Source organism: Ipomoea triloba, chromosome 3 (assembly GCF_003576645.1).
Source record: "Ipomoea triloba cultivar NCNSP0323 chromosome 3, ASM357664v1".
Taxonomy (NCBI): domain Eukaryota; kingdom Viridiplantae; phylum Streptophyta; class Magnoliopsida; order Solanales; family Convolvulaceae; genus Ipomoea; species Ipomoea triloba.
This window is the reverse complement of record NC_044918.1, coordinates 141918-166325: the sequence shown is the minus strand read 5'-3', so window position 1 is coordinate 166325 and position 24408 is coordinate 141918. Positions and strand designations below refer to the sequence as shown.

The following is a 24408-nucleotide window of genomic DNA, read 5'->3' as shown; positions in this document are numbered from 1 at the left end:
AATTGCCCAGAATAGAAGGTTTAAAGGGACTTGGCATTTTATCTCTTCTCTAGAATTAGATTTTTTTCAGATTAATCTGAAGCAGCAGCAGGAGGCAGGCAGCATTTTTTAAACTTATTATGATGGTACAGATATAGAACTGCAGATTAAGAGTACACAAATGAAACTACATGCAAAATTATCTAGAGAGGGGGACCTGCAAAATGAAGCCCTTTCTTTTCTAGACAAACAAAGAGAATGCCACATTTAGTTTACTATCCAAATTAATTCAAGCTAGGTGTTCAGACTATAAAATCTTGAGAAACTATTTCCACCCAATTCCATATGTACAGCCCTCGTGTCCAAATCGGGGAGAGGTAGTTCATATCCAACATAGTGTTCCATTCACCTCGAGTGTGACTGGTGAAACCGAAGAATGTCAGGCATTACGATACCATGAACGAAGAGAGTGTGATTCTTGTTATGATAAATCGGCATCCCTTGTTCATGATTCACATCCTCAGTCATCATGCCAGTCAGTACAATGAAGCGCTAGTGACAAAATAGGATTCCCAAGTCTTTAGCCAGATGTTGCACGAGGGGCCACCCTGTGGGAGACGAGAACTGGTTCGTTACTTGCAGCTTTTATCCCAGCAATTTCTTCTAGACGCTTCCAAGTTGCTTCACGTTTCATTTTTATCTCTTGCTCGCGGGATTCATCTTCCTGAAATTTGTGCAAGCACTCCTCAAAAAGTTCAGCGTCAATATCAGAGAAGAGTTTGCGGACATTTAGTGTCAAACTTTGCACTGCTTGATTCCAGTGGGTTCTTGAATTTTTCTCCAATGCGGGGAAGATAATTGGCAGTATAACTTTGCGATTTTGTTTGATTAAGTTCTCAATGTGATCATTGTTCCATAAAAACAAGGCCCTCTCAGCCACCTGCAAAAACAAAATTAAATAGTGGAAGGAACAAAAGAGGCTAAGATAGCAAACAAGTGTAATTCATTCTAGTTTATACCACTCCATACACACAGCCAGTAATCTTTTTGGTTCATTCTAATCAACCGTAACTTGAGAATTCCCCATCCCCTAATTGTTTCTCCAAAAGAACCAAGAACAACCGAGAATAAATGGTATTTTCATTTTCGTTTCTTATTACTATGTTAATGGACATCCCAGCAAGAGAGATGCCCCTTCACATGTTGTAGTTCAGAAATTGGTCTATCCACACATTCATGTGCACACTGACCTAGAAAGTACAGGCTTCTCTCCACCACAATTAGGAAGATATATAGCCCAGCTAAGTGGTTAAAGTACACAAGATGGAGGATTAATTCTATCACTTTTTAGTGAAATATTCACTGAAATGGCATGCAATGAAAAAGATATATCAGCTAGTTCCAAAAAGAGTAGTAGTGATGCTTAAAAATAAATAAAAAATAAATAAAATAAAATAAAAAAAGAAGAAGAAGAAGAAGAAATGGAATGCTCATTCAATTATAGTACTCCATACTATAACATAGTTTCCATCAGTTCATGACCTAGAGAAGGGGTAAATCAAAAAATGGAATTCTGGAGATCTAGTTTAGACAAGGAGTTTGAACTAAATAGAACTAAAGAGGAGTAAAAGAACTGTTTCAAAATCAATAACACTAGAGAAAAGGTGTTGTTAAGAGCATAAATGTACCTTGGAGTACACACATTTAACACCTAGTTTCTGTTCTTCACAAGGAAAGAAGATGAACTAATCATAGAATGAAGGCTGAATGGAAGTAGATAAGTATGACCAACAGGCCAAGATTTATGTGTAAAAGTCATGAAGTTGAAAAGTAAAAATTTCAATGGCCAAAGCTGCTATTATTTATGGCCATGAGTATTCAATAATAAAGAAACAAAGCGTCCAAAAGATGATAAGTAGGTTAGTAGTTAAGATGAGAATTCAAAGATAAATATGCTGGAGCATCAAAATATAAAAGGGCCACTCCCATAAAAAGTTGATTTCAAAATAAAGTATAATTGGCCCTTACTGAAAATTGCAAGCACATCTTTTCAAAAGAAAACAATTAAGCCTTTCTGCAAGGAGGCTGCACTCCCCAGGTTACTTTTATTTGTTGGAACGAGGAAAGAAGTACAGGTGTAACAGTTTACCTTATATCAATTTCCCTCTCAATTCCACAACAACAACAACAACAAAGCAGATTATATGCCATTCAAATACCTATTTTATGTTCTTGTTCTATAATATCCATATCATATTAATATGTTTATATCCATATCTATTCCTCAATCAAACAAGCGTAGCAAGACTAGTTTTGGCATCACATGAAGACAGTTGCAGGCCTAGGGAAAAGGAGAGAGAGAATAGAAAATAAGAATTCCATTAACCACCAACCTGAAAATGTGAGCTGCTCAAGCAACGACCAATTTGTCGAAACAAGGGAACCATACAGCGCTGGAATTCTGGAGGCTGTGTAGCTTCCAGGACCTCCTCTAGCTCACCTAAGAACATAACCTCCTTTGAGCTGTTTGTAACTGGCCAATACTTCAATAAACCCCTAATAACAGTATCAGCAAGCTTGCAATCCTTTTCCACAAACTGAGTGATGCAGTATGATAACTGTTGATGGTACATCTGTATGCACTTTGGTTTGTGAAGCGGAATGAGAGCTCGAACAAGGAAAAGTTTGTGCTCTTCCTTCAATGGTAAGGCAAACCCATTAATTATACTGCCCAATATTTCTAACAGCTCTGCTATTCCGTTATGTTTCTCAGTTTCAAATATGAAGCGATAAAATATATTATTGATTGCTTTCCTAATGAATGGGCGGTGTACCATGAACTTTCCATATATGCGGTGGAGAACTGTTTTCAAGTACTCCCTTTCTCTTGGATCTTCTGAATCAAAAAGATCTAGTAGCTTTATGATAAACGAATGATCAATGTATCGCTTTGCTAATTTTGCATCTGTCTCCGGTGATGCCACAAACCTGAGAAGGAATTCATACACAATTTGCAGATGGGGCCATGAAGGGTCCATCATGGGTTCCTCTTCTTCCAAGTCAAAAGCTTCCAAAATTTTATTTTCACGAGGCTGAGGAGTAAGTGATCTGAACAAATTTATGGATACCATTTTTACAATTTCTTGCATGGCAGTTTCTGTGAATTTCCCACTCACCGAGGCAACATAATCGACAAGATCCATCAAGGTTTGTCGCTTTATGTCTTTCTCTTTCAAGTTTTTTGTTGGATCAGTAAAATCAAACACTACACAACACAGCTTCAACTTCTTTATGAACAAGGTTTGCTTCTCAGAAGTGGGAACATCTCTAAAATTAGGCAAGGCTTCATACTGGAAAACTGCTGAATTCCCATTCTCCTTTGCAACTGCAGAATTGAGAAGTTTATTTCCATGATTTAACCCAGCGGTAGAATTGGAATTGACCCCTGCAAGAGACGTAGCATTCAAACTCCCTGACCGCAAACCTGACAAGTCACTGCTTCTTGAACTAGAAGAAGCATTAGGAGGAAAAGTAGAGGTTCCTCCATCACGATTGTCAGCTGACTTTGAGGGCTTCCGTGGGAGTCTGTTGAGTATCTGTTTGATCATCACTGGGAACTACGGGATTAAGTTTACTTCAAGTAATCCTAACAGGTATGTTGATTGAATAGCTTACAACAGAGTGCAAACCACAAATGATAATGACATTTGCAGCAACAAGCAGGAAATCAACCCAATCAAACCTGCTAACAGCAACCCAGTGAGGATCTAATCACCTCACAGGCTTTCTGTGTTCCAGACCAACAGAATCCAACATCCACAGTCTCTATGAATTCAAGTTCTTCTACTCTAAGTGAAAAAATTCCCTTCCTTATCTGGCCAGTTAAAACAGTAACATAAGAAAACCAAAATGAAGAACATCAAGGTTAACTGATGTAACAAAAGTCAAATCTCACTACTAATCCAGCATCCAAAAGTCAAATTCCCCAATTTTATGAAAAATTTTGTACCAAGTTGGTGAAAGTTTTCTTTTTTCCCCCAACTGTGCAGTGCAAATCCCAGGTGCAAGTATAGGTTTAAGCCCCAAACACCCACTCTAACAATCAAATCTGCTGACCCATTAAGCTCTCCTCACCTCACTTTAGAAAGACAGGCAAGATGTACACTAACCTCAGTTCTCTTCAGCTAGATCAAAGGATTACAAGATCTGCGGCATGATCTACGAAACCCAGCTAACATTCTTCATCAGAAAACCACCTGCAAAAAAGCAATCAAGCAGACAACATAAAATGAACAACAATATAAGCACCATTTACCAGGAAGGAAGAAAAAATATGAGTTTTAGGCTTACAAGGAGCTAAAAGATGGTTATGATAAGAAAAGAAAAGTTAAGGATAGAGGCCTCCGAGTTGGGTCAGTGATCGAAATCCGAAAACCGGCCAAGAGAGTATAGAAAAGGAGAGGTGGCTTAAAGAAAAGCAATCTCTGGTTGTTGTTGTTCTTGATGATGTGTGTTGGTTCGCTAGAATTATTGTTATTCTGAAATTTTTCTCTTAAACTGTTTTTTTCTTTTTCTTTTTTCCTTTTTCTATTTTTATTTTAAAATATTATTAAAGCTTTTTCTCTTTATTCTCACTTTTGGGCATCTCCAGACTCCAGGCGGACAGAAGGACGCCCCTATAATTGAGTAATTGACATTTTCTGTCCTTCGACCCAGCTAAAGAAGGCTTGAGAGGGATGGGTAAGAACGGGATTTGAACAATCAGCACGAAGCGGATTGTGGCAGACGCGTTCAGTCGTACGCGTGGGACGAACATGTTTGCTACTACTGACCTACTGTTGGAGAAGATGAGAAACGTTCCTGCGTTATCTACTCCCAGAGTTTAAACAAAATAAACAATAAAATTTTAAGTGAGTATTACTAAATTTAAAAATAATCGTACAATATAGATAAATATATATTAATTACTATTTGAACTTATTGTAATGCAGAGTGAAAAAATATTTTTTTAATTAACACGATTGTCATGGTTGATTTTACGATCACAGAAAAATCAGACGACGAGTCAACACAATTGTAAAATAATAAAAGAATAATATAAACTATGGCAAAAATAATGGGACAGGGTAACTGTACTTGTATTAAAATCAGAACCATTTATATTGTGATCCCTATTTATACAATGTTAATGGGCCTTGGAAATGAAAGAGATAAGAAATTAACAAATTTGAACTTAAGAAAGCTGTCAAAATTGCCCAAACCGCCATATTTATTTCCTAATACTGAAAAAAAAAATCTCTGAAGACTCGAGTTTAACTGCCTTTGAGTGTCGCACCCGGTCGGGCACCACAGCCAAACTGCCCACACTAAACGGACCGGCGGGACACTGAACTCAACCAACCTCCTGGTCAGGACAGTCAAACCGTAGACTTCTGGTACCAAAGGCGCTCTACACGAGATACTCTACTTCGGGGGTATTCATCAATCATGTTCCTGGATGATGTTACAATTAATGTTTGTTAAGACACTCTAAAAAAATATGACTTTTGATAATCTTATGTACTGACCAAGAGTTTTTGAAAACATGCTATGCAAATTACCATGTTAAAGCTCAATTCTAGGAATAAAGAACTTGCCAAATACAATGCACACAACTTGCACATACATGACACATGATCAAGACATGCATAGATAACCTAATTTACAACTTGCACATGATTTTCTCAAAATAAGCTCATGATTTTTTTAATTTTATCTTTTTGTATCTTTATTAATTTACAAAAATAACATCATTTACCATTTGTTAATCAAAATCCTACTACTGACATTGTTACAATGTAGTATCCATTAATAATTAATTTCTCAACCTACTGAAGCACAAAATAGTAAAAATCGCATCTACTGAGACTCGAATCCACCATTTTCCATATGAAAGTGCAACTGAGTGCCACTAAATCACAAAGTTTTGGCATAATTAAATAACTTATTAGTTAGTAGCTTTTTAACTTTCAAACTTTCATCTATATTTTTAATTAGGTGTGCCAAATAGATTCATAAGGGAGGAAAAAAAGAAACTATTATATTATTCATAAAGAAATCTTTTTAACTGCCTCATAAATGTGGGCAGTGGGATATGTATGGTAGCTCCATCGTTAGCCAGACGTCGCATTACCTTCTTCGTATGCAAAGACTGTGGATCAGAAGTTCAACATCACCTGGAATAAACAAATGGCGATCACACAAAATCCATAAAATTTACACTACTAAACAAATTAGTATACTCAACAAATTCCATAAATTGTATAGTTCTATATCAATCAAACAATGACTTCACAGAGCACATTTAAACATCTCTTTTTTTTTTCTTTTTTTTTTAAGATTAAAACATCTCTTTTGAAAATAAAAATAAAACTCGAACTTATTACTTTATCATATCACTGAAATTTAACATATCACATATCAGTTAAAGTATAATTATTTTTAAAAACTCAATTATGCTAGCTACCAAAAATTAATAAACATTCAATATTCAAATATAAATTAATTAAAGAGTTAATTTCATTTTTTGTCCTGTATTTATAGGTGGCAATTCACTTTTAATAAATTTTTAATCAAAACATCCACATTTGGCCATAGTATTATTGTGACATGACGATTTTTTTGTTCTCTGTCAACAAAATTGTTGAAATGTCGTCAAATACAAAGGCATTTCGATCAATTTTATACCGAGTGAGTTGATCCCGTTTTATGTTTATGTTTAAAAAAATCATAATTGAATATCGAAATGACTTTGTATTTAACTGCATTAAAACTATTTTGTTGATAGAAAACTAAGGGTGTGTTTGGTTGACAGATGTAGCTATAAGGAATGGGTATCAAAAGTCATTTTTATTGTTTGGTTGACAAGTTTTTAGAACACTACTATGAGTTTTTTTTTTTTTTTTTATGAGTTTTGATTACTCATTAATTGCAAAATTCATTCCCTAATAAAATAAGGGCTTAATCCCCATTCATCCTCAACCCTTTCCCAACTATTAATAATAATTCTCATCCCACCCTACTACCAAACGTGCAAAATACTTTCACCAAGATCCATTACCATTACCAAGTATTTGATACTCATTCCGATTCTTATGTGCGAACCAAACATACCCTAAAAATGGTCATGCAACAATAATACTATGACCAAATGTGAAAGTTTTATTAAAAAAATAATTAAAAGTGAATTGTCATTCATAAATTTATGACCAAAACTGAAATTAACCCACTAATTAAATTATTCCAACTTTTCAAAAAGCACAAATAAATATCTGGCAAAATACAAATTATTAAAACTTAAGATGGCCATCACACCCACAAGTTGTATACAAAAAATGGTTAACCTTAGTCCAAAAGTAAGTAGCTTGACACTTGTTGCGAGGATATCATTTTAATAATAATAATAATAATAATAATAATAATAATTATTATTATTATTATTATTATTATACAATAAAAGCACGTAAAACACACGTCAATTTCACAAGATGGCCTGGAGTTGTAAAAATCAAAGATTTGTTAGTGTAGCGGGCAGTGTAAATGCAGGTGAAGCACAACTGTAGTATATATTTATCCAGGAATATATGTTGATGGCATCGTATCAATATCATACAATTGAGGTGTACGTACTTATGTTTGACTTAAGATTAATTAGTAGTGAGAGAATGGTGATAAGCAATGAATGTAATTGGGAGATATAGATACAGATGGAGACAAAAGAGACACGTAGGCATTTGGGGGGGTGAAATAGGCGGATCGGAGTCCGGAATGGAAGGATCGGACCCACAGTGGGAGGAGGTCGGTGGAAGTTAGCGTCGGATCGGAGGACAATTATCTGAAATGGCCATTATATTGCACGCTTTTAGGTGGTCCCTTAGCTTGTTGCAAAAGTCATTTCACCAACGTAGTAATCTGACAAACTAAACCAAGCATGCATGCAATAGCCTGCAGAATGAATACAAATGCAACGCAGCTAGTATTCAAGATTTGGATTGTCAGCCCAGGGTCGCAATAAGACATTCCATGCTTTTATAAACTTTATTTCCGACCACTTTTCAAGTTTACATAGCTAACTTAAAATTATTAGTAAGCGGACTGATAATATAATGTCGAGGAATTATTAATATTGTAACTTGTATGTGTGCGCGACAAAGGTTTCAGATATGGCAGAACATAAAATGTCATTATGACATTATGTAAAAGTTCCCCTCTACTACCGGAACCATATTGGTATCAATAAAGACAGTGAAGGGAGGGAGAAGGAACCAAACAAGGACCACATCCACCTCACATGCGTGGATGACGGTGTATTTAGATTTTGGAGCATATTAGAATTTGGGTTGGGCTAAAACCCTTAAGCCTGTGGGCCATGGCTTCACAAAGCCCAATTCTACTAGAACCGGGGCTAGGTGGGAGTCTATAAATTAAGGAAGAGAAATAGGCAAGCAAGACTACCATTGGCATTGGGATTTCTATATTTTCTATATAAATATAGGAAAAAGGAAATTTTGAAATTCGTACGATTGCTTGTATCCGGTGATGATACTTGATTCCCCAGCTGCCCTAAAGCGAAGGAGGTTAACTACTGCCGATCCCATGGAAGCCGAATCAGCTAAGGTCCTCGTCTTATACTCGAACTCTTTTCATTCAATTCAATTGCTCTTCTGCGACTTCATGTCGTTTGATCTCCACTCCAGTTTCTTGTTATTGCTTTCACAATAAGCTAATATTTGATTCCTGATTAAAAAAAAAAAACACAAATTCATCAACTTTCGATGAAATTGCTCCTCTTGGTGCACGATGTACATAAATTTCTTGATCATTGCCACTGCTATGCCTATTGCGTCTAGATGACAACTGAAAGAAGTAATCTTTTCCCTAATTACAAGTGGCATTGTAATTCTATCCATTATGCTACTATGGGGTATAGTCCAAGAATAGAAAGAGGATCTTGGTGGAGGTTGCAAGAAAAAGGGGGGATTTTTTATTTTTTATTTAAAAGTAGACAAGTATATATTTTTTGGATTATGGGTCATGCCGTCAGTCTCACCAAGTTGATAAATTAGGTGTCTAGTCCCTTAATCTTCTTTTGGGCTATTGATACTCTTCCTTAATAAGCCTTACCGAGTTGTCCGTCCTTATAATAGTTTGTTTCAATTTCAAATACTATAATCACATAAAGACATCCCAAATATAGCTGCTGATTTTGATGTTCCTGGATTCAGGCACAGCTTGCAGCAGCAAAGGAAAAATTTGGACGAGAAATTCGTGTCTTTTCAACAATAACTAACTCTCCATCCTCAAGTGATGTTTCTAACAATGGTATTTCCTGTTTGACTTATATGTGTTTGCCGCCTAAAGTTTCTTTATCTTTTTTCTCATGTTTGTTTCTTTTGGGGTGATATTTAGAAGTATCAGATGACTTCTATGAGTTTACAGCTGAGGACTATTACCGCATATTGGCAACCAAGAAGGAAGGTAATACATAGAGTCACGGTAGCAATGTGTATCTTGTGATTTAACTAAGTCTACAATCTGTAACCATTAACTATATATGTGATGCTATTTCTGCTGTGCTACTTTCAAGTTTAGAGGGCACCCTTGCTGTAGTAGATATGTGTCTAGACATCCTTGTGGTTTTCTTGTGTGCTTGCCTTTATAAGGTACTTATATTGCTTGATCTTTAATACTGGCATTTATGAAATTCTGAACAGATAAGTATTTAAAGACAAAGAAAATCAGAGAAGCAGAAGAAGCTGCACGCAGATCAAAGATAACTAAGGTGGTCATTAGGTTCTTATTTGAAATACTGTTTGTTTTATTTCAATTTTCAATTGCAAACATTTCAGTATAGCAATTTCTTATGTTTTCACTTGTCTTTTTTTTTTTTTTTTTGCAGACCGTAATCAGAGTGCGATTTCCTGATAATTTCACATTGGAAGCAACATTTCATCCATCAGAGACTATACAGAACTTAGTTGACCTTCTCATAAAAGTGGTTGTGCGCCCAGATGTGCCTTTCTATTTATGTAAGTGTAACTAAAATCAAGTGTCTTAATCTGATGACTTATATATCCTGTTTAAATGACTATACATTGAAAATTAAAAGCATCGGTTCACCATTTTGCCAGATACTACTCCTCCCAAGAAGCAGATAAAAGACCTGTCCCAGGATTTTTATTCTGCTGGTTTTGTTCCAGGTGCGATCGTATATTTCTCCTATGATGTACCAAAAGGTCAGTAAAAGTTCAATTAATCAACACTTTGAACTGCGTTTTCAATGGCAATTTATCTAAGTTTTGTGAATTTCAGCTATAATTTAAGTGACTGATAATAGTGAATGTAAAGTAAACTATACTATAGTGTAGTGAGGGTTGGAAACATATACTTAGAGTGCACACTTGGTGATAAGCTGAATGTATAATAGAATTTGTAATCTGGGTTTAACAGCATTGGCTTGAGCTGGCCCCCCTTTTTGAACCAATTGTCATCTTTCATAGCCCACATTCAGCACCCCCTAACTTTGCACTGTCAAGATCTTAAGTCCTTGCTTTTCAAGAGGCCTCACATTTGCATTTTCACTGTCAAGATCTTTAAGTCCTTGCTTTACAAGGTCTACCACATTTGCAGAAATTTTCATTTGCTTTCTGTCTCTCTAGGAGCAGCGAGCTAATGTTTATATTGTATGTTATAGTCCATAATTAATTAGTACCCTGTATCACAAACATTTGCAGAAATTTTCATTTGCTTTCTTTCTCTAGGAGCAGCCAGTTAATGTTTGTATTTATGTTATAGCCCATAATTCAGTTCCAGAAACAATTCAGACCACCACTCTATTCTAAATGATGATTAGAGTATTGTTACATATCACATAACAAAATGTGTATCATACTTCTCTTCTGTGTAGTTGTTTGACTGTATGAATGCCAAAAAGTTTGTATTTTGGGTTGGTAAGCTTAGGACATGACGGGGTGTTTATGTTGCTTTCTGAATGCCATTGACCTTGCAATTGCATGACTTAGTTACTAAGTTAATCAAGTGTGTGGTGGAATACTTGTGCTAAATTTCTTGTTACTTGAAAAAAAATTTCTACAGGTGATGATGTTGCCGCAGGGAACTACCTAAAAGAGGAGGTCTTGTCTTTGCAAGGCTTAGAATTTAAAACCACGCAGGCTGAACCTGTTCAATCTGTACCTGAGCCAACTTTAGAAGCAAAGCCTACTCCTGCTCAAGAGCAAAAACCGCCTGCAGAGAAAAAGAACATTAAGCCCAAGTGGTTAAAAATGTGATAAGGATTTCGGTTGATCTCAACTTCCATTGTAGGTATGCTTTGATCCCTAATACCTTGGTTGATTATTGTATGAGTTATGATACACGTATTTGGTATTCCCATTAGTAAAGGACACATAAGTAGTATTTTCCTTATGATATGATTGATCTTTTGCAGTTGTGATGAGGATATGCCGGTTGTCATCTCTGCAATTGAAGAGCATTCATCTCCCCGAAGCAGATGACAGAGGAAAAGAAGAAAAATGGGCACAATGTTCCATTACAGCCTGCAGCATTCGCATGTTCAAACAAACTTGTTTTTTCTTTTTTTAAACCTTAGTAATGTGAAATTGAATGTACTATATATGGTTTCTACCTTGTAATCTTTTTATTTCAGGTTATTGATTCTGCAGTTTGTGTCATTTGTGCTAATTCCTATTATCAGATCACCAAACTATATTTCCCCCTTACTTAGGTTGATTGGATACAACTCTGCTCTGCTTGTGCTAAACAAACGATTTACACACAACAATTTCAATAAATTATTGGTCAAATAAATAGATGTTATAAACTGGAGCAAAAAACAGATGTATAAAACAATAAATATATTTAATATTACACAATGAAAAATACTTATCAGATATCTAAAGTGATGGGTCACTTGAAAGATAGTGTATCATCTTCTGCCATTTGACAGACTATAACGATTTTGTAATTAATATTTACCAATTAGAATTAACACAATCAAATCGAAGAAAATTTTATATCATTATAATGTCAATCTTGGAATGAAATAATTTTTTTTCCTTGGGAGTAGGGGAGACTATTATAACTACTACTCCCCAACTGCCATAAACTTACTGGGATAAAAAGTAGTTGGTCGGATCATGGCACGTGAGTATTCTAGTGTCAAACTCAACCACCATCTATTATTATCTCTTGCAAAAGTCAAATTAAGGCGGCGTTGGGTCGACTGACTACATCGGCTTCCATCGATAGCAGCCGAAACCGAGGTAGGCCTGGCGGGGGACCCGGAGTGACTCTCCTCTCTCATAGTCTCATTAAAAAAAATATCTTTTCAACCCCCACTTCGTTCGTTCTACTGTCCGTTTCCTATTGAAAGCTTTCCTTCTGGAGATTCTACTAATTTTATTCGCCTATCCCTACTGCACGGTGTATCACTCTTCCAGCTTCTTTGCTCTTCACTTCTCTTCTCTGAGCTTTAAGGTTCGAGATCTTGCCTTTTGTCTCTTTTTACTATGTCTTCGTAATTCGTTGTCATTTGGTTCTGATTTCTGCGTGCTCACTTTATTTTTGCGTTAGGTGGATAGTGAATTTGCTCGGTTTTTATTTTTTCCCTGCTAATCCTGTTTGATTCTGCCTGATTTGTTTTTATTGATGTGGTACGGTGATGTTAATGATGTCTAGCTGGATCTGATCTTTATGTAGGACGACTGTCATCACTCCGGAAGTTTAACTAAATTCTTAAAGCACTCCCTCATAGTATTCACTTTGATAGTCTGCTGAATATTTTTTTTTTTCAGGATCACTCTGCATCGACATATTAATTAATGACTTAGTATTAAGTTACTCCTTGTGTGCTATGCATGCAGATCAGGAGGTTCTAGCTAAGTGATACTACTGTGAACAAGTAATTGAATTTGGGCTTCTGACTAGACTGGAAGCTTTTAAGATGGAATCTGGGCAATGGTGTGTGGAGGAAAGGGGTCTTGTTAGCAATGACTCCTTTGCGGACATTGAAGGTGTGACTGAAACTGGCTGTCTCTCCATTGTTGTTCTTGGTGCTTCTGGTGATCTTGCCAAGAAGAAGACTTTTCCTGCACTGTTCAACCTCTACCGCCAGGTGCTATTTACATCTTCCTTTTACTAGCATTAGCATGCTGAGATAATATAATTTGGTTTTCATGACAGTCTCCTTTTTTAACCACAACACTCACTTCACACATGAATATAATTGTTAGAACCTTCACTTCCATCAAACACGCCATGTGATTATCTGATGGGTGGTGGTATACTTGCAGGGATTCTTTGAATCTAATGACGTTCACATTTTTGGCTATGCAAGGACCAAAATTTCAGATGATGACTTGAGAGACCGTATTCGTGGGTGAGAATTTTGCTCTATCCTCAATTTCCACTCTTTGGTCAAGTAATAATTATTCTCTTAATTTTTACATGTATTTTGTTGTGTGGCTGACGAGTTTTCAAATTCACGTGTCATTCTTATATGTTGTAGCATTCTTTATTAGCACAATCCCAACTTCCATAAGTTCTCTTCTGTCCAATTGAGTTGCTATAAGTTTTTTTTCCCCCTGAATTTCCATGCTTTGCATTTATTTTCAAGAAACATGAAGCTGTGGCCAATAATGGCCTTATACCCTATCCTTACAGGTATCTTTCCCCGGGAAAAGAAAATGCAGAAACTGTTTCAAATTTTCTGCAATTGGTTAGTACAATGATCAATCTATATTCCCCTTCAGTAATGTGGTTCTTTCTTATTCTGAGTCAACTCTCCTGCAGATAAAATATGTATCTGGTGGTTATGACTCTGAGGAGGGATTTCGGTCATTAGATAAGGCAATATATGAGCATGAAGTATCAAAAAATAGCACTGAAGGATCTTCCAGAAGGCTCTTCTACCTTGCACTTCCTCCATCAGTATATCCATCTGTGTGCAGAATGATAAAGTTTTATTGCATGAATAAATGTATGCATCTCTTTTCATACTTGTGGCTTCTATTGAGTACCTTCAAGCTCATTTTAGTATGAAATATATGTTCCTTTCTCATCAATATTTCTCATTGAAGCGAACTTGTTAGTAAAATACTTTTGTTCTTTTGATGATGCTCTCTGATATACAACCATACATATAGCTTTATCCATTTCTTCATGTCTTCTTTTACAGCTGATCTTGGTGGATGGACACGCATCGTTGTTGAGAAGCCCTTTGGTAGGGATTTGGCTTCAGCTGAGGAACTCAGTGCCCAGATAGGAGAATTATTTGATGAACCACAAATTTATCGTATTGACCACTACTTGGGGAAGGAGTTGGTTCAGAACTTGGTATTGTTTCTAGAAAATTGTCTCTTTTCTCAATCCAGTTAGTCAATTGTTTATCATATTTATGCTTTTATTATTTAAAAACACTGCAGCTTGTGCTTCGCTTTGCAAATCGCTTCTTTTTGCCCCTGTGGAACCGTGACAACATTGACAGTGTACAGGTGGGCTTGCACACATGACACATGCTTATGTTATATTTAACTAGTGAGGTTTAAAGAGGTTCTTTTATCTAGTTATTAGATGCCTGAGTAAAAATATAAGAAAAGGGAGAGAAATTTTAGGAATAGTTTAGTTCAATGTAACTGATTTAACTACTTAACAAAGTCCTAAACTCAATCTAGTTGGGATGGACTACATGGATTCTGTTTCTCATTCAATATGTAAAGCGTTACGCCATTCTTAGACCAACTGAACTGTGATAGCACATGCTTGTTTTGTTTTTTGTTTGTTTGTTTTTTTTTTTTGGTTGCTGTAAGGTGAATAAAAAAGTTCATACTTCCATGTAGTTTCTTATCAGATTCTGCCAAAAAAGAATTAGCTTGTGTTTGTCCTACCTGATGGACTCTATGGTTAAACCGTTAAATTAATTCAGTCAAACTGTCCCTTATTCATGTGTTTCACTATTTTTACTCACCTTAGTACATAAAGAGTATTATCTAAGTGTTTGGTAATTTCTATAGTGACCTGTTCTTTATGCAGATTGTATTCAGAGAGGACTTTGGCACTGAAGGCCGTGGTGGATATTTTGATCAATATGGGTACTCTTTCTGGATACCTTAGCTTCCTGCCCAATTTTACATACGCCCCCTCAACGTTCTTTTGTTGGGGTGACGCGGAGATTCGAACTCATAACCTTTTGCATGGCTCTGATACCAAATTAAAGCATGTGCTCCATCTCAACTAAAAACCTAAGCTGATAGTTGGACTGCACATATTATATTTATGCTCACACATTCTACCTGTATTTTACTGAATTTTAGAACATGGTAGCTAGTAACATAAAGCTGATCTTAATGTTTGGCAGGATTATACGGGACATTATTCAGAACCACCTTTTGCAGGTAACCTGTTATGATCTCATGACAATCAATAAATGACATTATCTGAAGTTGCACTAGATGCATTGGTTAATGGTTTCAATAATCAAGTACTTTCTAGTGTTTTGTGAAAGGCATTTGCATTGAGTTGGGTCACTCTCTCTGCATATTATTCTTTACCTTTCCCTCTTCTGCAATCTCCCTTTTTTGGTTCAACTCTTGAATGTTTGTATTATTTAATTTTGGATTCTCATTATGTCGTCCTTCCCTTTTGCAAACAGGTTTTTTGCCTTGTTGCCATGGAAAAGCCGATTTCTCTAAAGCCTGAGCACATCCGAGACGAGAAAGTGAAGGTTTGCTCTGGATATGCTTTTAGCTAGTATTATAATATGTCTGTTTTTCCACAGAAGCATGTTGAAGAATGACCTTATGTATATATGTATGTATACTTTTTGTGTTATACATAAGTATCTGATTGTGTTTTCTTTGTTGCTGATGTTAGCTTATGCCTTATGATTACCAAGATTTTCAGTTTCATATGATTCATTTAATTTGGAATTCAGGTTCTTCAGTCGGTGATTCCAATTAAAGATGAAGAGGTTGTGCTTGGACAATATGAGGGCTATAAGGATGATCCAACAGTTCCTGACAACTCAAATACTCCAACATTTGCAACAGTGGTTCTGCGTGTGCACAATGAAAGATGGGAAGGTGAGATGATAGATATCCATTTGGTTAGTATTTTCATTGTGAATAATAGCATACATACTCTTTATGGGATATTTTAAGCTATGTAAGAAATACAAATATTTCTAGGGTTGGTTCTCTCAATATATAGTTGAGAAGAAAAGTGTGTACCCCAATTTATTCTTATTAATATTAATTGTTACATGAATGATTTGGTGCAGGTGTACCCTTTATACTCAAGGCAGGAAAAGCACTGAATTCTAGAAAGGCAGAAATACGTATCCAATTTAAGGAAGTTCCTGGTGATATATTCAGATGTATGTATTCCAATTAACATACATAAATTCCATTTTGAATTCCCTAGCTAGCTAGCTACATACTCTTAATTAAGATCTTCAGTATTTTGAATCTTTTTTCATAATTTGATGCTGGCAGTTGCAATGAGTTTAAGTTTTGAGTCAGTCTTGTGACTGAAAACAGCTTGTGAACATGCATATTTATCAGGTCAAAAGCAAGGGAGGAACGAATTTGTTATACGTCTTCAGCCTTCTGAAGCAATGTACATGAAACTCACGGTAAAGCTAGCATATATGCATTTATATATTTTTCCAATTGGTTAATGTCACTGATTGGACTAGTCTATTACTGGCAAGTAAAACGGAAACTGGCAAAGCTAAATTGCTGGAATAGCTAGCTAGGTTCCCCAAGATTGATTGATCAAGATTTACACAAGTTGAATCAATGAACCTCTTAGCTCGATCCATACATGTAGAAGATGTGACATTTAACATGAAATCAGTAAAATGAAAATGAGAGATCGACTTGGATATATATATTATAGTTGCATATATTCTAATTAACTTGCTGAGATGGAATTGATGGGGTGCTGACATGTTTAGTGTCTATCTCCTTTAATTTGCTTGTTTGCAGGTCAAGCAACCTGGACTGGAAATGTCAACGGTTCAGAGCGAACTAGACTTGTCATATAGGCAACGTTATCAAGGGGTTACCATTCCAGAGGCTTATGAGCGTCTAATACTGGACACGTATGGCTGTATCTGCATGCTTTTACACTATTATTTTAAAATCCCTAGCAATTTTCATCTTAATAAATAATGCTAATAATAACATGTATGTTTCACAGAATAAGGGGGGATCAGCAGCATTTTGTTCGTAGGGATGAGCTGAAGGTAGGTATATGCATAATTCTCCAGATGGATGGATATGATGGGGATTGGTTACTGGATGGATGTGTGAATATAATTAATGTTGATGATGTGCATGGTGCAGGTGGCATGGGAGATATTCACCCCGCTATTGCACAGGATAGATAATGGAGAGTTTAAGTCAATAGCTTACAAGGCAGGCAGCCGAGGCCCTGGGGAAGCAGATGATTTGTTAAAAAGGGTGGGCTATGTTCAAACACATGGATATATATGGATCCCTCCCACCTTATAAGAATACAACTGTACTTAACACTACAGAGTGAAGGGAATTGAAGATGGAGTACGTTTGTGCGGCATATATGCATGTTTGTTTCAAATACAGATAGATACCCAAAACTTGGGGTGCGGTGCCTTTTTTTCAGAATAAGTAATACCCTGGTCGGCCGTAAAAATTGTAATGGACTACATACGAAACGATCATAATCCTCATATCAGCTGGTAGGGTATACATACACTATGATTCACGTATATGTACGTTTCATATATATGGTTATGCATGTGTTTTAATAAACATTTTCAGATGGATGCTATTGATAGATAGATCTAACTGAATTGTTTTGTTTTGTTTAATACTCCGTATAATAAAGGAATATAATGAAGATTTGAAGTGATTGGATAGGTAGAGATGTTAATGAGGTGAGGCATATATGCATGCAATGCAAGCAGGAATTTTATATGGAGTTGAGCTAGCTAGGTAGGTCAACATTAATCATAATATATCATATCATATGGAATGCCAATTATATTGTCTCCGAGGACTCAGCTAGATAGCTTGCTCCTACATACATATATTTCCTAACCGGGATCATATATATACACATATATATCGTTACGCTACCTGGCCGGATCGCTCTTTCAATATTTTTCCCCACGTACAAATACATATATAACATACTCATCAGATAGATCATAAGGCAAGCAGAGGCTCATGATGGAATGATAATATGTAAGTATGGAGAGTATATTTAGTTTTGTGGATATCCGTTTGTTCGATCAATTCGTTGTTACTGCCAACGGGCTGCATTTGGTTTTTTCCTATAAATATATAAAAATCATAAATGAATTAGGAGATGAATATTGATATGAAGATATGAAAGAGAGGGGAAGCTATCCTGCAGGGCCCCCCCCCCAGCCTATAGTAGAAAGAAAGAAGCTAAGGTATGAGAAAAGCTAAGGGTAGTGGAGTGGTTAGGGGGAAGACAGCGATATAAGCTTCACATGCATCGCTATTATTATTCTTTATTATTGCAATTCAAGCTGCATGCAGATCGATCATCGAATCCAAACCCATATATATTTATGATCCATCATATCCAAACATCACATGTACACTACAGGCGTATAGTATCATATATATATATATATATATATACCCATCCACTGCACATTCATTCTACATCTATCTAATATCTGTATGTAATCTTCATCATACCGCCTTTACATCCATCTCTATCACCTCCAAAAAGCAAAGCTAAGCTAAGCTAATAAAGCGTAAATTAAAGGCAACTAATTAATAAAGCTGCTGCTTTATCCATCACATGGCCTGCAAGTGCAGTGCAGTTCCAATATATTTATCATTTGTGACACGACTGCGTACCCTCCATCCTCTCACCTCTCATCTTCCTCCCTACCCCTACCTACCATCTCTATACTTATAGACAATATCAAATGCCAATAAAATCCTCAGTAAAAAGAAAAAATTAATCTCAATTGTTCATTATATTAATGATTGATGATTTTTGTAAAAAAATTTAATTAAATATATTTTATAATTATTACAAACATAAAAGTTTAGTAGCAGCTAGTAAGATTTTAACTTAAGATATGAGTGTATAGTAGATGTGTCATACTTTTTATTGGGGGAGTATTCTACTGTAATTTCAATCAACTACTCCAAAAATTCACATGCCATGCGCACTTTAATCACATCAAGAAAACATAATGTGAAGAAGATATGGATAAAAACAAAGGTGTACTTTTGTGTTCAGTGCAAATATAATGGTACGTACTTGAAGGAAGGAGCTGTATGTTTGGTTTTGCCCCACGGCCAAAAGATGTACTCCGTATGTTTTTAGGCCGTCTGTCACTTTGAACCACCCACCCCTCCATTACTTTTTCTTTGGTACATCATAAAAGCTAAAACAGTAACAAAATTAAGTCGTACTTAAATATCATAAATAATTAAGTTTATCCCATTTTCGCAACACAAATGCATTAATTAAATACATCCAATGAATCCTAAGCGTTAATATTATCATATCATCGCCTCACAAACCACAATGAAAGTTTACCATATAAAGCAAGTTTTTGACCAAAACAAAGGAAAAGAAAAGCTTTTATGCCAAACTTGAGAAATGCTTTAATTTGCTTAGTGGAAGCCATTTCTAATTTCCAATAATTACGTGCCCCACTCCCAAAAATAAAATAAAAAAATCATTACCATTTGTTTTGGAAATATAATGAAGGAAATTTAATCGGGATTTCCCCCCCTAAACTGTCCTGATTGTCCTCCATTGTTCAATTAATAATCATAATAATATGTCCTTACAAAATTAAGTGCTAATAATTATGTACCGTATTAAAATAAAAATAGTTTTACACGTCATTAATATCATATATGATACTCCGTACAAAAATAAAAAGTATTGATAATTATGGAATACCAAACATGACTTTACGATTGATTATTCAGAAACCGAACATAAAACGTAGTAAACGCAAACGCAAACGTAAACTCCGCCTCTCCTGTCCTGTCCGCCTTCGTATGTTGGTTGCACCGTAGGCGTAGCAGTCGATCACCGCCCAACGGAGGGAACCCACACCGTATATTCTGTCTTTGGCGCCAGATCTCTCATCTCCCTCCATACTTAAAAGCTGCTTTCACATTTCAAGAGGAATCTCTCCTTTTCATAGACCCTTAGCTTGTACCTTCTCTTCTCATACGCTGTTTGCCTGTCAGTCTCCTCGCAACAAAACAAAACAAAAGCAAAAAAGCTTTACCAAAAGTTGAAGGTATTCAAAGTTGCATTTTTTATATTTGCTTAATCCTTTACTGGTTTTCTACGGTTTAATTTTATCAGGTATCAAGTGGTTGATTGTTGATAGCATCATTGATTATTATCTATTGTATGCTCCTTTAGTGCTTTCACTCACTGTTGTTTAATGATTAGTAGTACTAATTGTTTACTTTGTCATGTGTTTCTTCCCTCATTTGTGTTCTACTTTAATTTGTGGCTGTTATGAGTGGTATTAGTACTATTTTTAGTGAAGGTAGTCCCGGATTGATATGTAAAAAGGGCAACTTTTATTATATATTTGGACTTGGAACTTAGTTTAGCTGAGCTGCTGAGGGAGGGAAGATTGCTCATTTGTTTTATACTCTAGTATTTTCTTCTTGTGTTGTTTAATATCACATCACTGTTGGCTTTGCCTTTGCACCGTCTTCTTGCTGAATAGTTTGTTTCTGCATTTCCCCTGGATTTCGGTGCTTTTCATTCACCTTTACTTTTCTTCACAGTTATCAATTGATTCTTGATTGCTTGTAACCCAGTAGGGTCTCCCTCATTATTCTGCTTCAGTATTTGCATATCCATTTGTCGGTCAATCACCTTTTGCCTTTTGTTAATCACACTTCCTTAGTTGTCTTTGTGTAACAGGCCTCTATTTGATTGTTTGTTTGGATTTTATTTCTGTTGTAAGTTATTATTCTTCAATTCAAGATTTATGCAACTGGTAATGGGGGTAGTATTCTAACTACAACCTTTGTTTATTCTTTTGAAGTAAAGTGGACTTTACAAACAGCTATTTCAATTCAAGAGAAAGATAATACTTTGTTTTGTTGGTGAATTTGGTATACTTGTTTGCAATGTCCCCAACCTACTTTCCTCTCCGGTGGGAGAGCACTGGTGACCAGTGGTGGTTTGCATCCCCGATTGACTGGGCAGCTGCCAATGGGCACTATGATCTGGTCAGGGAACTTCTTCGGCTGGACAGCAATCACCTTTTCAAGCTCACCTCACTGCGCAGAATTCGTCGCCTCGAGACTGTATGGGATGATGAAGCACAGTTTCACGATGTTGCCAAGTGCAGGTCTCAGGTTGCAAGAAAGCTGCTTATAGAGTGTGAGAACAAGAAAGGCAAAAATTCTCTTATAAGAGGAGGATGTGGTGGATGGCTGCTGTATACTGCTGCCTCTGCTGGGGACTTGAGTTTTGTCCAAGAATTGCTTGAAAGAGACCCCCTGCTTGTCTTTGGTGAAGGAGAATATGGTGTCACTGATATATTATATGCTGCTGCGAGGAGTAAGAATTCTGATGTCTTTAGGACTCTTTTTGATTATGCTGTTTCCCCAAGGTTCTTATCAGGTAATGGCAAAGAGCTGGAAGAACATGTTGGTGACATTCCATCGGCTTACAAGTGGGAGATTCAGAACAGAGCTCTTCATGCTGCTGCTAGAGGAGGTAATCTCGGGGTTCTGAGGGAGCTTCTAGCTGATTCTTGCGGCGATCATGTGTTGGCTTACAGAGATATACAAGGTGCCACCATCTTACATGCAGCTGCAGCTCGAGGCCAAGTCGAGGTGTGGATCTCAATTTGTTTTACTAAATTACAGCTGTTATATGTATATGTCTAATATTGTTTTTAATGTATGTGCTTTTTGGATGATTAATTGCTAACTAGAGTACGTTAGGCTCTTGAACATTAATTCTTGTTGATGTGCTTATTGAAACTCTGTGAAGCTTAGTCCAACTGTTTTTACTTTTTACTGGCATTAAGAAATGGTAATTTGTAATTTGGTAAAATCCTCAGATACTTTAGATCCAGAGAATACACATTGAAGACTAGAAGTTTCACCGCTTATTTGTTATGTTTCCCTTTTCATGATTACCAGCAGACAACACTAGTAGCCTTTTCAGTTCCTTATAGATAACTTAAGATTTACTCAGTTTTATTATTATTATTATTGTTGTTGTTGTTATTTTATGTCCACTAATGTGCAATGCCACCTAAGGATGATGCTTTATTACAAAGTTAGGTTCTGCATCTAGAAAAAGCACGTACCTTTCTGTCTTGATAATTTTAGCTCTGCTCTTGCATGCATTTCACGGATGCAGGTAGTCAAAGATCTTATAGCATGCTATGACGATATCATCAGCTCCACAGACAATCATGGGAACACAGCATTACATGTTGCTGCTGCTAGGGGCCAATTAGCTGTAGTTGAAGCCCTTACTGTTGTGTCACCCTCGTTACTCAATTCCACAAACAAAGCTGGAGAAACATTTCTTCATGTTGCGGTTACTGGTTTCCAAACTCCTTGCTTTCGGAGATTGGACCGTCAAATTGAGCTGATGAAGCAATTAGTAAGTGGAAGGATCTTCAACATTGAAGAAATTGTGAATGCAAAGAATAACGATGGCAGGACTGCACTTCATTTGGCCATCATTGGTAACATTCATTCTGAGCTTGTGGAGTTGCTTATGACTGTCCGCTCTATGGATGTGAATACTCGGGATAAGGATGGAATGACACCGCTTGATATTCTGAGGCAACGTCCACGCTCAGAATCATCAGAGATAATTACGAGGCAGTTGATTTCTGCTGGAGGGATCTTCAGTCAGCAGGAATATGCGGCGAGAAGAGTTGTTGCTTCTCATTTAAGGATGCAAAGCATGGGAGGTAGTCCTGGCACTTCTTTCAGAATCTCTGACCCCGAAATATTCTTGTACACAGGCATTGAGAATGCGTCAGATGGGAGCGAGGGCTTGAACACTTTTACAACCGAAGCGAGTCAACGTGACTCAACTGTGGAAAGCCTTGGTCACAGAAGTAGTAGTAAACCTGCAGGCCCTGCAAATTATGCCACACAACGGCTGAAAAGTCTCCTGCAGTGGGCAAAGATTAAAAAACGAGATACTGAGAGACATAAGAAGAAAACAGAAGAAGTTCATCATCAAAGTCCAGTGGACAATAATTCAGAAGGCACACCAATCCCTCTGCGCCAGAGATTCTCCAAGCCTTCCAGTCTTCCAAACAACAAGCGATCACTTTGTGTTAGGAGTAACCTCCCAAGTCCAACAGCAAAGAAGAGATTTGCTTCGGGGTTGATAAACGGTGTAATGCAGGCCATGAATGTCCCTCGTCGCTCATCTCGTTCAAGTTCGTTATCAATATCATCTCTGTCATCACTCGAGTCTTCTTCAGTAGACAAACAAAAAGCAGTCCACATTGAGAGTGAGATTGCAGGAGGAGGAGGTTCTTATTATAACGAAGCTGAGAATAAGGGAGGGGAGAGAGATCCGATTGAGAAGCAGCATGGGAACAGAAGGTCGTCTTCGTCAGTGAACCAATACTTTTGCTTTGGTGGTCCACCAACAGCAACAGGAGGACAAGGTCTGAAGGCTCCTCCTGCTGGGCTGATGCAGCCATTTGAAATTTATGAACGCTCCGTTTTATCGACTGCTTGATGAATCCGGATATGGGTGTAAGAAAAAAAGACAAAATACTAGTAATTTCTGGAGGTCAGTGAACCTTAGCTTGTTACTGTACGTAGTTCTTTGCTTCTTAATCTATATGTTGGTTATGCATGTTTGTAGCTAGCTCAGCTCCCCCCCAGTTATTAAGTACGTACTACATGATGTTTAGTGACATTTGGGCGATATTAAATTTCAATACATTGGTAAATTAAAAGTAGTTATTATGATTACTGATTAGGCAAGGCAGGCATTGGGCATGGCAAATTATACCATGGACGAGGGTCTATCTTGCATCGTAGACTCAGGTCTAAAAATAACCTTCAAATTTTGCATCTATAGTTGACACATTTTGTACTTGCAATTGATAGTTTTTGTACATGTAGCTATCATATTATGTGTCAATAATTATACATAAACTGTTAATTGTAGCTACAGAATGTTTTAACTGAAAGTAGAGAATTTCTGTATTAGGGTTCAACATGCAATATGAACCATGGTCCATGGTATAACAATTGATTGGGCATAGGGCATAGCTGAGTAGAGTTGGTGCTTGCCCAGATGAATTGGATGGGCCTGTATGTAAGATGATAGATATAGATGATGGTTTAATAAGGT

General features: G+C 36.6%; 4 protein-coding genes across 7 annotated transcripts; 3 read left to right on the top strand and 1 right to left on the bottom strand.

The window, feature by feature from the left end:
* Positions 1 to 104: 104 nt before the first annotated feature.
* Positions 105 to 4530, bottom strand: LOC116012657 (serine/threonine protein phosphatase 2A 57 kDa regulatory subunit B' theta isoform-like). Its single transcript, XM_031252281.1, has 4 exons — positions 4330 to 4530; positions 4149 to 4235; positions 2373 to 3853; positions 105 to 919 (listed from the first exon to the last, which is right to left on the bottom strand). The coding sequence occupies exons 3-4, from the start codon at positions 3585 to 3587 to the stop codon at positions 560 to 562; spliced, it is 1575 nt and encodes a 524-aa protein (XP_031108141.1). The 5' UTR covers positions 3588 to 3853; positions 4149 to 4235; positions 4330 to 4530; the 3' UTR covers positions 105 to 559.
* Positions 4531 to 8472: 3942 nt separating this feature from the next.
* On the top strand, positions 8473 to 11756 carry LOC116011966 (plant UBX domain-containing protein 1). Of its 2 annotated transcripts, none has more exons than XM_031251414.1 (8): positions 8473 to 8634; positions 9243 to 9339; positions 9427 to 9495; positions 9732 to 9799; positions 9917 to 10046; positions 10149 to 10253; positions 11113 to 11336; positions 11465 to 11756. In XM_031251414.1, the coding sequence occupies exons 1-7, from the start codon at positions 8557 to 8559 to the stop codon at positions 11304 to 11306; spliced, it is 741 nt and encodes a 246-aa protein (XP_031107274.1). In that variant the 5' UTR covers positions 8473 to 8556; the 3' UTR covers positions 11307 to 11336; positions 11465 to 11756. The 2 variants fall into 2 exon arrangements, with proteins under 2 accessions (XP_031107274.1, XP_031107273.1); XM_031251413.1 differs by having other exon boundaries at positions 11113 to 11340; positions 11465 to 11740.
* Positions 11757 to 12321: 565 nt separating this feature from the next.
* On the top strand, positions 12322 to 17887 carry LOC116013451 (glucose-6-phosphate 1-dehydrogenase, cytoplasmic isoform-like). Of its 2 annotated transcripts, none has more exons than XM_031253218.1 (16): positions 12322 to 12513; positions 12831 to 13150; positions 13329 to 13414; positions 13699 to 13753; positions 13828 to 14014; positions 14213 to 14370; positions 14460 to 14528; positions 15067 to 15125; positions 15392 to 15428; positions 15686 to 15757; positions 15968 to 16115; positions 16313 to 16408; positions 16596 to 16666; positions 17022 to 17137; positions 17236 to 17281; positions 17382 to 17887. In XM_031253218.1, exons 2-16 carry the CDS (start codon positions 12980 to 12982, stop codon positions 17547 to 17549), a joined length of 1539 nt encoding a protein of 512 aa, XP_031109078.1. In that variant the 5' UTR covers positions 12322 to 12513; positions 12831 to 12979; the 3' UTR covers positions 17550 to 17887. The 2 variants fall into 2 exon arrangements, with proteins under 2 accessions (XP_031109078.1, XP_031109077.1); XM_031253217.1 differs by having other exon boundaries at positions 12323 to 12513; positions 12900 to 13150.
* Positions 17888 to 20027: 2140 nt separating this feature from the next.
* LOC116013388 lies at positions 20028 to 24010 on the top strand. 2 transcript variants are annotated; one of them, XM_031253110.1, is made up of 3 exons: positions 20028 to 20329; positions 21103 to 21896; positions 22432 to 24010. In XM_031253110.1, the coding sequence occupies exons 2-3, from the start codon at positions 21183 to 21185 to the stop codon at positions 23782 to 23784; spliced, it is 2067 nt and encodes a 688-aa protein (XP_031108970.1). In that variant the 5' UTR covers positions 20028 to 20329; positions 21103 to 21182; the 3' UTR covers positions 23785 to 24010. The 2 variants fall into 2 exon arrangements, with proteins under 2 accessions (XP_031108970.1, XP_031108968.1); XM_031253108.1 differs by having other exon boundaries at positions 21098 to 21896.
* The last annotated feature ends 398 nt before the right edge of the window (positions 24011 to 24408 follow it).

What these genes read in the sequence shown, in the direction of transcription:
- LOC116012657 (XM_031252281.1), bottom strand. Translation starts at nt 3,587, where the DNA reads ATGATCAAACAGATACTCAACAGACTCCCACGGAAGCCCTCAAAGTCA. An exon ending in TGAGCAGCTCACATTTTCAG is followed by an intron (nt 920 to 2,372) that starts GTTGGTGGTTAA and finishes TTGTTTTTGCAG; the next exon opens with GTGGCTGAGAGGGCCTTGTT.
- LOC116011966 (XM_031251414.1), top strand. Translation starts at nt 8,557, where the DNA reads ATGATACTTGATTCCCCAGCTGCCCTAAAGCGAAGGAGGTTAACTACT. An exon ending in TGGAAGCCGAATCAGCTAAG is followed by an intron (nt 8,635 to 9,242) that starts GTCCTCGTCTTA and finishes TCCTGGATTCAG; the next exon opens with GCACAGCTTGCAGCAGCAAA. An exon ending in AGATGTGCCTTTCTATTTAT is followed by an intron (nt 10,047 to 10,148) that starts GTAAGTGTAACT and finishes CCATTTTGCCAG; the next exon opens with ATACTACTCCTCCCAAGAAG.
- LOC116013451 (XM_031253218.1), top strand. Translation starts at nt 12,980, where the DNA reads ATGGAATCTGGGCAATGGTGTGTGGAGGAAAGGGGTCTTGTTAGCAAT. An exon ending in GTTTTATTGCATGAATAAAT is followed by an intron (nt 14,015 to 14,212) that starts GTATGCATCTCT and finishes CTTCTTTTACAG; the next exon opens with CTGATCTTGGTGGATGGACA. An exon ending in ACAACATTGACAGTGTACAG is followed by an intron (nt 14,529 to 15,066) that starts GTGGGCTTGCAC and finishes TTCTTTATGCAG; the next exon opens with ATTGTATTCAGAGAGGACTT.
- LOC116013388 (XM_031253110.1), top strand. Translation starts at nt 21,183, where the DNA reads ATGTCCCCAACCTACTTTCCTCTCCGGTGGGAGAGCACTGGTGACCAG. An exon ending in CAGCTCGAGGCCAAGTCGAG is followed by an intron (nt 21,897 to 22,431) that starts GTGTGGATCTCA and finishes TCACGGATGCAG; the next exon opens with GTAGTCAAAGATCTTATAGC.